The sequence below is a fragment of the Alligator mississippiensis genome, chromosome 3 (assembly GCF_030867095.1).
Source record: "Alligator mississippiensis isolate rAllMis1 chromosome 3, rAllMis1, whole genome shotgun sequence".
NCBI classification, from domain to species: Eukaryota; Metazoa; Chordata; order Crocodylia; family Alligatoridae; genus Alligator; species Alligator mississippiensis.
The window spans coordinates 87,289,002-87,303,079 of record NC_081826.1 but is presented as its reverse complement, the minus strand read 5'-3'; the positions used below and the strand labels follow the sequence as shown (position 1 = coordinate 87,303,079).

General features: G+C 39.7%; 1 protein-coding gene across 6 annotated transcripts in view; it reads left to right on the top strand.

The window, feature by feature from the left end:
• Positions 1-14,078, top strand: part of RBBP8 (RB binding protein 8, endonuclease) — a 79,087-nt gene that overhangs the window by 34,155 nt on the left and 30,854 nt on the right. For all 6 annotated transcript variants that reach the window (XM_059724177.1, XM_059724178.1, XM_059724176.1 and 3 more), the window contains 4 exons: positions 1,463-1,538; positions 9,441-9,604; positions 11,229-11,336; positions 13,559-13,656. In XM_059724177.1, coding sequence (XP_059580160.1) covers positions 1,463-1,538; positions 9,441-9,604; positions 11,229-11,336; positions 13,559-13,656 — 446 coding nt within the window. The remainder of the gene's footprint in view (positions 1-1,462; positions 1,539-9,440; positions 9,605-11,228; positions 11,337-13,558; positions 13,657-14,078) is intronic.

The window sequence follows — 14,078 nt, the reverse complement described above, 5'->3', positions numbered from 1 at the left end:
GTATTGAGGGATTTGTAAACCCTTCACTGTTACTTTTAGGCAAGATGGCAATACTGTGTCCTAGCCACATAACAAAGAGCAAAAAACTTGTATAGAAGAACCCCAAAAGAGGAAAAGAAAGCAACAAGAAAAATAACAGAAGCAAAAAAAAAAAAAGATAATGGTCTGGAAAATACGGTTGCTGCTGTTCAACCCAGGTTGAGGAAAGACCTGGAAATGAGCTTGAATATATACGAATTTGAAGTTTTTCTGGGAAATGTGGGGAAAAGTAGGAAGGGATGACATGATGTAAGTTAGGAAAGTTGGGCTGAAATGAACCTCATGAGGTCCTACTTAAGGCAGGATCATCCCTGACTAAACCATCCCAGTCAAGTGTCTGTCTAACCTTGTCTTGAAAATTACTAGGAATGGAGATTCTGAAACTTCTCTAGGTATCCTGTTCCAATACTTGGCCACCCTTAAAGTTTAAAAGTTCTTCCTAATATCCAACCTAAATTTCCTCTGCTGCAGTTTAAGGCCATGACCCTTACACCTGTTCCCAGTGGCCACAGAGAAAAGCCCATCTTCATCCTCTCTATAACTGCCCTTCAGGTACTTGAAGAATTATTAAACCACCCTTAAATCTGCTCTCCTCCACACTAAATAACCCATGTTTTTTCAGTATTTCTTTATAAGTCAAGCTTCCCAGGCCTCTAATCACTTTTGTTGCTCTCTGCTGTATTCTTTCCAACCTGTCCACATCCTTCTTGAAGTGTAAGGCCCAAAACTGAACACAGTACTCCAGGTGAGGTCCCACCAATGCTGAACATAATAAAAGAATCATTTCCCTTGCTTTGAAAGTGACACTTCTGTTGATTTAACCCAGCATGCTGTTGGCTGCTTTTTTACAACAAGTGTACACTATTGGCTCATATTCAGCTTATGGTCCACTGTAACCCTGAGGTCCATATAAGCAGTACTGCAGCCTAACCATTAATTTCCCCAGTCTATACTTGTGTATGCAATTGTTCCATCCCAGGTACAGAACTTTACACTTGTTCTTGTTGGCAGACATAGCTGAGTTTTTTCACCATTTCTTTCTACTGTTTTGGGGGGGCAGGGGGTGATTTGTTTTACTTTTTGTGGCCTGCTGCCCTGATATAGACAATTAAGTCACAGTCTTTTTCACTTGAAAAAGTAATGTAATGATCTTTGTGATCCAATACTTTCTGGTAGCATTGCTTTTAAAAAAGCAATTGTACACTATACATGACTAATTTATGAATTCTTGGTTTTGAATGGCAGCTGAAAGTGTACTTGGTAGCTGTGTTGGTCTGCTGAAAGTGTAGGAATTTATAGGTTAAAATTGTGTAATGATCTAATCTCTCACCTCCCTTGTCTTGTTAAAGAAAATAACAAAAGTAAATTTCACTGACAAAAGTGAAAAATACTGGGTGTGCTGACTTTTGATTATATATTGCAGTGAATGAAAAAAACAACTTGCATGATGAAAATAAAAAGATATCTGAACAGCTTCAGCAACTGCAAAAGCAGATGGAGTAAGTTTTGGCTTTTCCTTTCTCCCTCTTCTTCCCCTCTCCCCCTAAACATTTAATTCCTGGAAATATAAATGGGTGTTTAACTTCCTCACATTTGAATCATGTCTCTTAATAATTGTCCAATGATAGTACACTGTCATTCAGAATTAACGGATGAAAGGGAACATCTTCCCAACTCAATATGCAGCATTTTCTGTTATTTTTCACTACATAAATGTATATGTATGGGGAGTTACAGTGACTTAACACTTTTAAATTATCTTGATTTCTATGAATATGCATTATAAATTCATCATCTCCATTATTCACATATACTGCTGTGCACAATCAGGTTGTTCTTTCTTCTTAGTATGAGATTTTAGAAAAGAGATTTCTAAAATTAAATTCTTAGAAGAGAAATTTCAGGAAAGCATTCATTTTGAAAGAGACTCAGACTAAAAATGGGCAACAATTGATCTTTAGCTTGCAAGGTGGTAGCAAAAATATTACATGTAATATGTACTTATTACACCAAAGTGATGTTGCATGTAAGAGAGAAGTAATGTTCTTTCAGGTGCAACAGCACCTAAAATACTTGTTTCAAAATTGGGCACCTAAGGGAGCAATCCTGTGATGACAAGGACATGGATTCTATGGCTTGGCAGTTTTGGATGTTATACGATAACTCTTCTGTAACTGTTCTGAAACTGCTGTGGAGGAGAGTTCTGATGACAGTCTGTCTGCTGCCCTCTTGGGTAGAGCAAGAAACCGCTTTCCATAATCCATTTATCATGCACCTCTCACCCTTGCGCTTTCAACACGTGAAAACTTTCATGTTTTATTTTTTGGGGTCACACATCACATTTCTATGTGCCCCTTCTTGACCTATCTCTTTGTGGTCAGCCCAGCACACCAATCTACTCTGCCCTCCATACCCACCCATGCTGAAATTGTTGGCAACATAATGATTAAAAAATTGCATGCAGTGGTTGGCAAGTATACCAGTATTTACTGTAGCAGTGTATGCAGAAGAAGAAAATATCCAATGGAAAGTTGTCAGCTGACAGCTTTATTAAAGCTCTCAGGTTCTACTGTATCTGAGATAGCAGGAGATAAATGATTTCAGGAGGTATTTGCCAGAAACATTTAGCAATCTGAAGGCACTCTAATACATTTGACTTTATAAAAATGACTGCATAATTTTACTAAATTTACAGTATGTTAACACAGACAGACAGCCCTCCAGGCTATGGAGTAGTAATTTGATTCATAGATGCATGGTCCCTTCCAACTCTACATATCTTCTAGTCCGACCCTCTGCCCGGCGTGGAGCATGACCCCAGCTAGGTAATCATCAAGCCTCCTCTTAAAGATCTCCAAGGTAGGAGCCAACACCGCTTCCCTTGGAAGTTGGTTCCAGATCCTAGCCGCCCTGACTGTGAAGTAGTGCCTTCTAATGTCTAGTCTGAACCTACTCTCTAACAGCTTATGGCCATTATTCCTCGTTACCTTGTTCCCCCGAGCGCCTCCCGGAGTATCTTCCATTCCCCGCTGGTCCCCCCTAGTAAGTTTATAGATGGCCACCAGGTCTCTTCTCAGCCTTCACAAGAGAAGGCTGAACAGGTTAAGATCCTGTAGCTTCTCCTCGTAGGGTCTGCCCTGCTGTCCCCAGATCATGCGAGTGGCCCTCCTTTGGACCCTCTCAATGCTGTCCACATCCCTCCTGAAATGCGGCGCCCAGAACTGGGTGCAATACTCCAACTACAGCCTTACCAGTGTTGCACAGAGGGGGAGGATCACCTCCTTGGCCCTGCTTGTGATGCATCTGTGGATGCACAACAAGGTACAGTTAGCCCTACTGTCCGTGTCCTCGCATTGGCAGCCCATGTTCACACTGGAATTGATAATGACTCCAAGATCTCTTTCTGCTACTGTGCTTTCGAGAAGAGTCCCCCAGCCTATAGGTATGCTGCTGGTTCTTACTGCCCAAGTGCAGCACCCTGCACTTGTCAGTATTGAATACCATCCTATTCTCATTTGCCCACCCCTGTAACCTGTCCAGGTCCAGCTGTATCCTGTCCCTCCCTTCTAGCGTGCCCACCTCAACCCAAATCTTGGTGTCGTCCGCGAATTTAAACAGGGTGCTTTTCACCCCTCATCCAAGTCGCTAATAAAGAAATTGAACAGTGCAGGCCCAAGGACTGAACCCTGGGGGACTCCACTGCTCGCATCCCTCCAGGTCGAATATGACCCTTCCACTACCACTCTGGGTGCAGCCCCTCAGCCAATTTGCTATCCATCTGACTGTGTAGGCATCAATGCCACAGTCACTTTTTAATAAGAATGGGGTGGGAGACAGTGTCAGAGGCCTTCCTGAAGTCCAGAAAGACTACATCCACCGCAACACCTGTGTCCAATGATTTTGTGACCTGATTGTAGAAGGTAATCAGGTTGGTCTGACAGGACCTGCCCCTAATGAAACCATGCTGGTTGCTCCTGAGCATCATCCATGCTGCTGGCCCTTCACAGATGTGCTCCTTGATAATGTCAAAGAGCTTCCCCAGGATCGAAGTAAAACTAACAGCCCTATAGTTGCCTGGGTCCTTCCTCCTCCGTTTTTTTGAAGATGGGGACCACATTGGCCCTCTTACAGTCATCCAGCACCTGGCCAGAGCACCATGAGTGCTCATAAAGCTGTGCCAAGGGCCCCTTGATAACCCCTGCCAGTTCCCTCATCACCCTGGGGTGGAGGGCATCTGGACCTGCTGATTTGAACACATCCAGCCCCTCCAGAAGTTCTCTTAACTTGGTCCTCCCTGACCCTAGGCCTGGCGGAGTCTCTCCCGAGTCCGTCCCAATTCTTGGTGGGGGGAGTCCCCGGTCCCTGCACAAAAAAAAATGGAAGCAAAGAAATTGTTAAAAAAGATTTATTTTTTTAGATATTTTAAAGGATATTTGGAACACATCTAGCAGTTTTCAAGGGAATCCAAGTGGAGTGACTTGAAGCTGTAGGTACTTACATTTTTGTATTGGCCTTAGCACCTGGAATGTGATGATCCATTCATTTGAAAAGGGCTTTATCAGGGTGTAGGTTCTCAGTCCTTAAAAGGCTAGCTGATCTTTCAATGGGGACAGGTAAACTAGATGCTTCATGAAATGCTAAACAAATCCCAGGGGAAAATCATAAAGAGTTATGGGCAAATGGTTTAATAAAGAAGGTAGGCCAAGATGTCTGTCACCTTAGGGTGCCTATACACATACCGATGTACTATAATTACAGCACGTCAGAGCAGACTCAGTTAATCGAGTGGTGGTAATTACCACACTTCAGCAGACCCTAATGCAGGGGTGGGCAAAATGCGGCCCGCCAGGCCATTCTGTCTGGGCCGCAGGGCTCAGAGCTGCTTTAATTAAAGCACCTACCCCAGAGCATGTCTGTAAATGCCTTTTAGGGACTACGTAGTTCATTCCAGCAAACAAGCCAGAGTTTCCAAATATACTAGTCTGCCTTGCTAGACCAGCCCGTATTAATATTGCTGAATCTTCCACAGTGATCTGGGGACTTTGAGGTATCATGGAGAATAATACCCTTCCTATTAATAGTCTTTGGCTTAGCAGGGCTGTAACAACAGGCATATATAGCTTTTCAGTATTCAATATACAAAATTGTCGATTATCTCCTATGTCCTGCCAAATTTTATGGCATGGGGGCAGCAGCACCATTTTCATAGCAATTAAGAATCTCCATTGCAACAGCCTGCAGTGCTTAATCAGCACCACACTAGCTAGGCATTGACTGGTAGCAATCAGGGACCATAAGCTTCCAGGTGGTAATGACAAGATATTACTACACACTGAGGGGAAAACTCTCCTTTTTCTGAGCAGGGACAAAATCCATACAGATGTATAGGGGAACAGCCTTTGTCTTTCTGAAGTTCTGTCACCACGTCTGAAGTATTCAAAAGTATGTGAAGTCAAGCAAAGTTAATTGTATAACTAATGACAAAGTTTTAAGACTGCAGGATTGTTTTTGATCATGTATTTAAAAAAAAAAGAAGTATAAATTGCACATTAGGACTAGCCTGTAGGAGTTCAAAGAAATGAATGTGATCTCTTTCAAACTCGCTTCAAAGTTAAACAAACCAAGTAAGCCCAACAAGTGATGCTTCTTGTTGATAAAGCTAAGATGAATTTCTGCATTTTTCTATTGTGCTACCTGTTTATTTTCCAGAATACCTCACTGCTTAATGCAAGCTTAGCTTTTCTTCAAATTTCTTCCCTTTTTTTGAGCTTTGAACTCACATCCTGGTTTCTAAAGATGGGAAAGCAGCTCCAAGTTGTGCTTTCCCTTGAGAGGTCAAAATTATATGTAATGCCAGTGACAACAGCAATCTAAGTTAGTTATCCTTGTCACTGTGTCTTATCTTTTCTCTCATTTTCTTTTCCCATGTGATAGTGAAAGGTATTCTTAGGAAGTACAAGAGGAGTAAACAAGCTGCTTCTTTACATAGCTCTAAAACAAATGTCATAGAATCATAGGGCTGGAAGGGACCCTGAAGAAGCATCAGGTCCAGCCCCCTGCATGAGCAGAAAAGACATCTGGGGTCAGGTGACCATCCAGTCTTCTCTTGAAGACCTCCAGGGTAGGTGATTGTACCACCTCTGGGGGGGAGCTTGTTCCATAGTCTGAACACCCTAGTTGTGAAGAAGTTTTTTCCTAATGTTCAGCCTGAAACTATCTTCCAGGAGTTTGTGGCTGTTGTTTCTAGTTTTTCCCCAGGGCGCCCTGGTGAAGTTGTTCACTGAGCCCATGATGTACGCCTCTGATATAGCGTTAAGCCACAGTCAGGTCCCTTCTCAGCCTTCTTTTCTTTAGGGTGAAGAGTCCGAGATCCCTAAGCCTCTCCTCATATGGCTTGCCATGCAAGTCTCTGATCATACGGGTGGGCCCTTCTCTGGACCCCCTCGAGCACGTCCTTGTTGAAGTGCAGCACCCAGAACTGGATGCAATACTCCAGATGCGGCTGCACCAATGTTGAGTAAAGCAGGAGAATCTCCTCTTTTCTTTTGTTTTACTGGAGATGCATCGATTGATGCATGCCAGAATTTTATTGGTGCTAACGGTTATTGTGTCCCATTGGTGGCTCATATTTGTGCTGGGCTCTATTGTTACCCCCAGATCCCTTTCATTTATAGTGCTGGTCAGGTTAGCATTGCCCAGCCTGTAGGTGTGCTGGGGGTTCTTCCTTCCCAGATGCAGCACTTTGCGTTTCTCTACGTTGAACTGTATCTGGTTCCGTTCTACCCAACATGCCAGCCTATCTAGATCTGCTTGTATCTGCAGCCTATTTGTGGGTGTGTCCGCGCAACCCCGTATCTTGGTGTTGTCCGTGAACTTGGCCAATGGGCTTTTCACCCCCTCATCCAGGTTGTTGATGAAAATGTTGAACAGCACTGGGCCAAGTACCGGCCCCTGGGGCATGCCACTGCCCACATCTCACCAGGGCAACACCAATCCATTGATTTGGAGTGTCTGCATCCTACCCCGCAACCAGTTTCGCACCCACTTGACAGTCCTGCAGTTGAGCCTGATATCTTCAAGTTTTCTGATCGGTGCCTCGTGGGATACCAGGTCAAAGGCTTTCTGGAAGTCGAGGTATATGATGTCAATTGCTTTTCTCTCATCCAGGTGACGAGTCACCTGATCATAAAAGAAATGAGGTTGGTCAGACAAGACCTGCCCATGATGAAGCCATGCTGGCTGTCACTCAGTATCATGCCTTCTTCAAGTTTGTCACATATAGCCTCTTTGATTAATGTTTCTAGGATTTTCCCTGAAATAGAAGTTAAGCTAATTGGCCTGTAGTTTCCTAGGTCCTCACGCTTCCCCTTCTTGAAGATGGGCACAACGTTGGCCCTCTCCCAGTCCTCTGGGATTGCTCCAGAGTCGATGATTTTTTGAAAGACCTTTGCCAGGGGCTCTGTGATTTATTTCAACCAACTCTTGCAGCACTCTTGGGTGGAGTTCATCCGGTCCTCCTGACTTATATGCATCTAATTTCTTTAATTAATTGTACACCAATTCTATGGCAGTGGTGGGAACAGTGTCAATCCCACCCTGTTCGTTCTGTGCCCTACCTGGTGTGTTGTTCCCCTTGGTCTTGTGAAAGACTGAGGCAAAGTAGTCATTTAGGAGTTCCGTTTTTTCCTGAGTGGTAATGACCAGGTATCCTGAGGCATTGAGTAGTGCCCCCACACTCCCATTAGTTTTCCTTTTACTCCCTATGTAGTTAAAGAAGGACTTCTTGTTCTCCTTGATTCTTGTAGTTAGGTTTAGTTTGGTTTCTGCCTTAGCTTGCCTAATCTGGTTTCTACAATTGCAGGCCTTTGTTAAGTAGTCTTCCTTAGAGGCTGTCCCAAGCTTCCATTGTTTGTATACCTCTTTCTTTTTCTGTCGGAGGGCTGCAACTTCCCTGCTTAGCCAAGAGGGTTTTTTGACCCTCCTACTACTTTTTCTTCATAAAGGAATGGACTGTGTCCTTAAGGAACAACCATTCTTCTCATGCTCCCTTTACCTGTGGTTCTTGGTCTCTCAGGGCACTTTCTACTAGTGACCTAAGCTTACTAAAATTTGCATTTTTGAAGACTAAGCTTGGTATCTGTTGAGCTTGGTATCTGTTTTGTCAGCCTTGGATGGACCATGAACACAATGATTTCATGGTCATTATTGCCTTGGCTACCCTCTAAGTTTAAGTTGGTCACCAGGTCATCCCCTTTGGCCAGGACCAGGTCAAGAAGTACACTGCCTCTGGTTGGCCTGTGCACTTCCTGAGTCAAAAAAAGCTCTTTGGTATATCTTTGAAGTAAAGCTGTCTTCTTGTGATCCCTTACACCTCTTGATACACCAATTTGGGAAAAAGATATATTTTATTTTACATCAGTTTTTTACACATTGCATGTGAGTAGACTCAGAGCAGACAAGGGAGGGGCAAGTGGAACTTGTAGTCAGTGGGTATGTCTATATGAGAGGCTACTGTGCAGTTGTTAGTGCGCATTTATTTAGTACTTGTATTAGCAAGGACCAAATAAATGAGCAGTAACCAGAGTTACTGCTCAGTAACGCCAGTGAACATCTTTTAGGTGACGCTACTGCATAGTATACTGAGTAGTACCATATTAGCACGGTCTGTGCTGTGATGCACTACTGCACAATATTTTTCAGCTACTGCGCAGTCAGCATCTCATAGAGATGCTTCCAGTAATCTGCATTTTTTCTTTAAATATATATTCAGATTACTTCTCTCTAAAAGATGGCAGAGCTCAGAATACAGGCTTTCTGAAGGGTTCTCAGAAAATTCATAAAAATTACATGATTCCTCTGTACAGTCAAATCCTATGTTAAGGAATTTTTTTCAAATATTGCTATTAAGTAACTTTAAACCTGCCTGGTAGCATCTGTTATGTGTTACAGCTTTCAGTGCTTTGAGGCACACACAAACTGCAATAGCAGATCAGACCCAGTGATCTGTCTATTGTAGTATTTTTTTTTTTCATAAAAAACTATAAGTATTCACAGCAGGGGCAAAAAATCATGCAGTAAGTTGTTATGGAATAATCTGACCCCAGGAAAATTTTGCTCCTTACCACAATAGCTAGAAGTTGATTTAAGGCTTGAAGAATGAGGGTTTGTATAGTACACAGGCTTGGTGGAGCTAGTCTGAATTTCTTAATAGGTCTGTCTCTTCTAATGCTCTGAAGTCATGATAACTATACTAATTTATATAGTGGTGTTCTGTTTGTCAACCTATTCTGAATCTGTTGATTGTGTCATTTTCTTTAACCAATTGATTTTTATAACAGGTGTGTCATTAAAGATTTAGCTCTTCATCTTGGTTTTACTTCAGCTTTGAATTCTGTCTTCAGGGGGAGAAAGCAACAAACAATGGATTTGGAGGAAGGGGTCATCCCAGATTCACCAGTTCGCTCTTTTTCACTTTCCACGGCTAATCGTTTGCGAAGAAAGAGAGAAAACAGGCATGTCCGATACACAGAACGTCCAAATTTGGAGCATGCTGAAAACAATAGTGGTAGGAGTTGTGTTCATTTCTTTCTGTAGTGAATTTCTCGATATTTTTTTAAAGGGGAAAGAAAACGAGCAGCATTTAACTTTGTTTTCAAAAGTCGTTTTAATGTTTTATGTTCTAAATCCATAAAACAAATTGGTTATGGACTGAAACAGTTAATCTTTGTTCTAAGGTGAAAAGTAGTTTAGACTAGTAGCTAACAAATTGGTGACATTTTAAAATATTGCTTTTCTCTTCAGGACTCTGACAGCTCTGAACCTTATTTCCAGAACTCATTCCAAATCTTGTCTGGATAATCAACAAACTTGCTCTCATACTCAGTATTTTAATATATTGGCTACTTTAATTTATACTTACTTTTTCAAAGGGAACTCCATTGCAACTGCCAAAATGGCGTATGGGTTTCCATATTTAGGTCTCACTGACATCATGATTGAACTTGTTCAGCTTATGAAATAAACATGTTTTTTATTTTTAACAACTGGTGGCACTGAAATCTCTGCAAGGTGTTCATAGATTTATAGATATTTAAGGCAAGAAGGGGCGATAATTATCCAGTCTGGTCTTTGGCATGACACAGACAAACCATAGTGTTTCACCCAGAAATTCCTGTATCAGATCCACTTGACCATTAACATCTCTCTAAAAAAACAAAAAAATGTAATCTTGGGTTCAAGATTTAGATTTTGCACATTCCAGTGTTTAGTTATCATAATTTAAAGTCAAAGCTGTATTTGTTTCGTCTTGCACACCATTGCCAGTGAAAAAGATTAGGTAGGCACAATTCTCCCCTAAGTTAACACTTGTGCAGAACAGGTATTATTACTTGTTAGGATCTGTCCAAGGGCCTCAATTTATCATTTAGGCATCTAGTTCCCTGAATTACAGTTCTTTGGAATAACACACAGTGTAAGGTACTTCAGACAGCATTTTATCCTGTGTTTGCATGCTTGTAGCACCACCTGGTGTACAGCAAAAAAAATTCCATCAGTTAGATCCAGTTATTTCAAGGCTATAACCGGCTATCTAAATCTAGGAATTGCCTAGAACATTTTTCTGTGTTATAGCTATACCCTTTATGTTAGATCTATAGAAGTGAAGCCATTTTGATTCATTGAAATTTGATCTAAGATACCATATACATAGAAAATGTAATTTTTTTAATCATTAATGCAACAGTTTAAAGCCAATAAGATTTACTGCATATACTGTAGTGATCTGTACGCTAATCTGAATATTGTATTCTAAACACCTCTAGTATGATAATATATTTCTTGTGAAATAAGAATATACCCTGCAAATGAAATGTCTGAACCATGCAACTAGATGTAAATATAAGCTTTTACTACACTTTTCTTTCTACTAGTAAAAATGAAATGTTAATCACAAAGTGTATACTAACTACTGTTACAAGCTTTTGCCATAAGACTGAAAATGATTGATTATTATTTTGCCCCTTAAAAGGCCATGTTTACAATTCATTCTGCAAATTTAATTTTAACTGACCTAATAGTTAAAGTAGCAGCCTTTTTCTTTTAGCCAACATCCAGGAATATCTGTATCTAATATTAATTAAGAAGGCAGGTCATGTTTAATTATAGGAATTTTTTTTAATCTCTTTATCTAGAGTTTGGAAAAGTACCATTATCATCTACTCAAATACATAACCATCATGGAGAAGAAATACAAATATTAGCAGCAGACACCTATGATCAAGAATTGTCTCCTATAGCAAGTAAATGCACAACCAGATTTAATTCTATTTATTTCATAATAAAGAAACACTGGAAGTTATGGGTAACCAGTAACTCAAATTCAATTTTTAGTCTTCAATTTAACTAAGGAACCAGGAAAGTAAGTGATCTTTAATCACAGAATTACTGTCGAAATACTTGCTAAATAAGTGGGCAAAATGTTCCAGTCTTGGGTCAAGTGGGGGAGCCAGAAACATCTAGTTTCAGTTTTCCTGCATCTGTTTTCCTATATATAAAATAGGAGTTCTATCTTATGTGTTGTGTGAATTACATTTTAGGTCTAAAATTGTTATGAATATTTGAGATGCTTTAGTGCAGATTCTTCCTATTATAGTCACTCAGTACAAAATCAGTATGAGAATTTTTTAACTAAAAGTTTGGGGGCCAATTCTATTACATACATTAAGCATGGGAGTAGACTTAGGTGCCCAAATGTGATTCTGCTCCACTCTGCTCAGGTCCTTGAAAAATATTTAATGTAAAAGGTATGCAAGTGGTTCCGGTCCCCCTTCTCCTTCTCCTTACTGCTTCTTGTGACCCAGACTTAAAGGTAAGATGCTGGCATGTTACAAAAGTGGATGTATTAATGGATTTTCAGGGTTGTAGGTTGTAGCCGTGTTGGTTTAAGGACATAGGCAGACAAGGTTCTTTGGGTGAATCTGATATGGATTTGAAGAGGCTGGTATTGCACTTACATGCCTAAGTTCACTTTAGATGTTTAATAGGTGGAATTGAATCTGTCCCAAATGTTTCAATTTGGTTCCTGCAGTTGTTCTTTTTTTTTTTTTTTTTGCACAATCATAAGGTGATATATCATTTTTTCCTCTTTACTTCCAATTCTTTAAAAGCTTTACATCATATTTCTTACATAATCTCCAGTAAAATTCTGTTTTTTTGGAGAGGAAAGCGGGGAGTACTTAGCTGTGTATATCACTAGAAGACAGTACTTTTTCAGAAAGTATTCCTGCAAGACTGGGATTTTTTTAAAGTTTTCTAACCGGATAGCTTTTCTATGTATAGGTCTACCCATGGGTTAAATGAGCCATCCTGAAATGCGGAGTTTACTTTTTCAATAAATGTTTACTCTTCACTGTTCAATAGATGCATGTTTGCAATTCAAGTGTTTTATTTCCTTTATTCTACACAAAGAAAATTTTGGGGTACAATGCAGAAATCAAAGAGAACATAATGGCCTCTGCACTTCTTTGTCTTGTTCACTGTTTTCATATTCCCAGGTTGTCACAAAGTTCAATACTCTGTTTACAAAGTGCGGTCATTTTGGATAGTTAAAGGTATTGATTATTTACCACTGTAGTTTGATTGGATTTTTATTACTCTTATATTGTACATTTTATAATTGGATATATCTGACATTTAAGCTTCTAGTAAGACTTAACATTTTTAATGTGTAGAAAAACTCAAATGTCTTTAATTCAATTTATCCAACAAATTACCTCTGAAATAATGAAAACACTATTTTTCATTTTAGAAAAATAGAAATGATGTTATCTCTGTATCTGAAGAGCATTACTGATATACAAAGTTTTATACTTTTTAAATGTGAGCTTTTCACAAGGTGAAAATCATCTTTTAATGGGCTGAGTGAACTATTGATAAAATTTTGAGGATATAATTTATATGACTGAATTAAATAGGTACATTATGTACAACCTTAAAGACAAACTGAAAAATAATTTTGCATTAATCTCTGCTTTTCTAAGATTATTAAAACATCATTTTAACTCAGTTGTCCCAGTTGCTGATGAGCTGTGTTTATACATGTGTGTACTATATTAGAAAAGTTAGTTATCTTAAACTTTTTTTAAAAAACCTATCATTACATTCTGGTGTACCTGACACCAAAGTATGTACTCTTACCACTAGTCTACCTGCCTACCTACCACCATTGTGACATTCATGGTTTAAATGCAAAACCTAAAATTGCAACTTCTGTTTTGATTTTTGGAAGTTACATGCAAGTGAAAGGGTTATCTGTATAATAATGTAGCTTCCCATAGAGAAGGAATCCCTAATTTGACCTTGCCCCATACTTCTTAGCCTACTGCTATCACTTTTAAGGTTTTCAGTTTCTTTGCTGAATTTGTTTACTTCTGACTTTATAAAAAATCTTTGATTAAGAGTAGACTAAATATTGTCATGTAACTATAATTTATTAATTGGGCATCTGTTTCTGTCCATGCAGATAAACAAGGGATAGCAAATTATCCTGTTGCAAAACCATCTTTTAACTTGGCTGCAGTTGTGGCAGAAACAATTGGACTCACTGTTCAAGAAGAATCTGTAAGTAATGTTCTCAGATTTTCACAAAATGAGTCCTGTAAGACAACTGTTTGGAGCACTTGACAGGCTGTATAGACTTGACAGAGAAGTATTAAGCTCTAGCTATCCAAAAAGGAAAAGTAATTTTATCTTCCCCTTAAGTATTTTCACTTGAAGATTTTGTATTCTGAATATTCAAAACACTTTAAATACCATTTTACCTTTGCTTTATCTTTATGGAAATGGCCTAGCATGTAAAACAAATAGGCTGCCCTGTCGCTTCAGGTATTTTTCTAAATGCATTATTTCTCTCCCATGCTCACCTTTTCCAGTTTGAGCAAGAAAATGTGCTAGATTCCTAGCATTTCAACATGTGCCCAGTGTAGTGAAGAGAAGAGAGTGGTTTTATGCCAAGTTTCCAGTTTCCCTTATGGCCAAAGCTG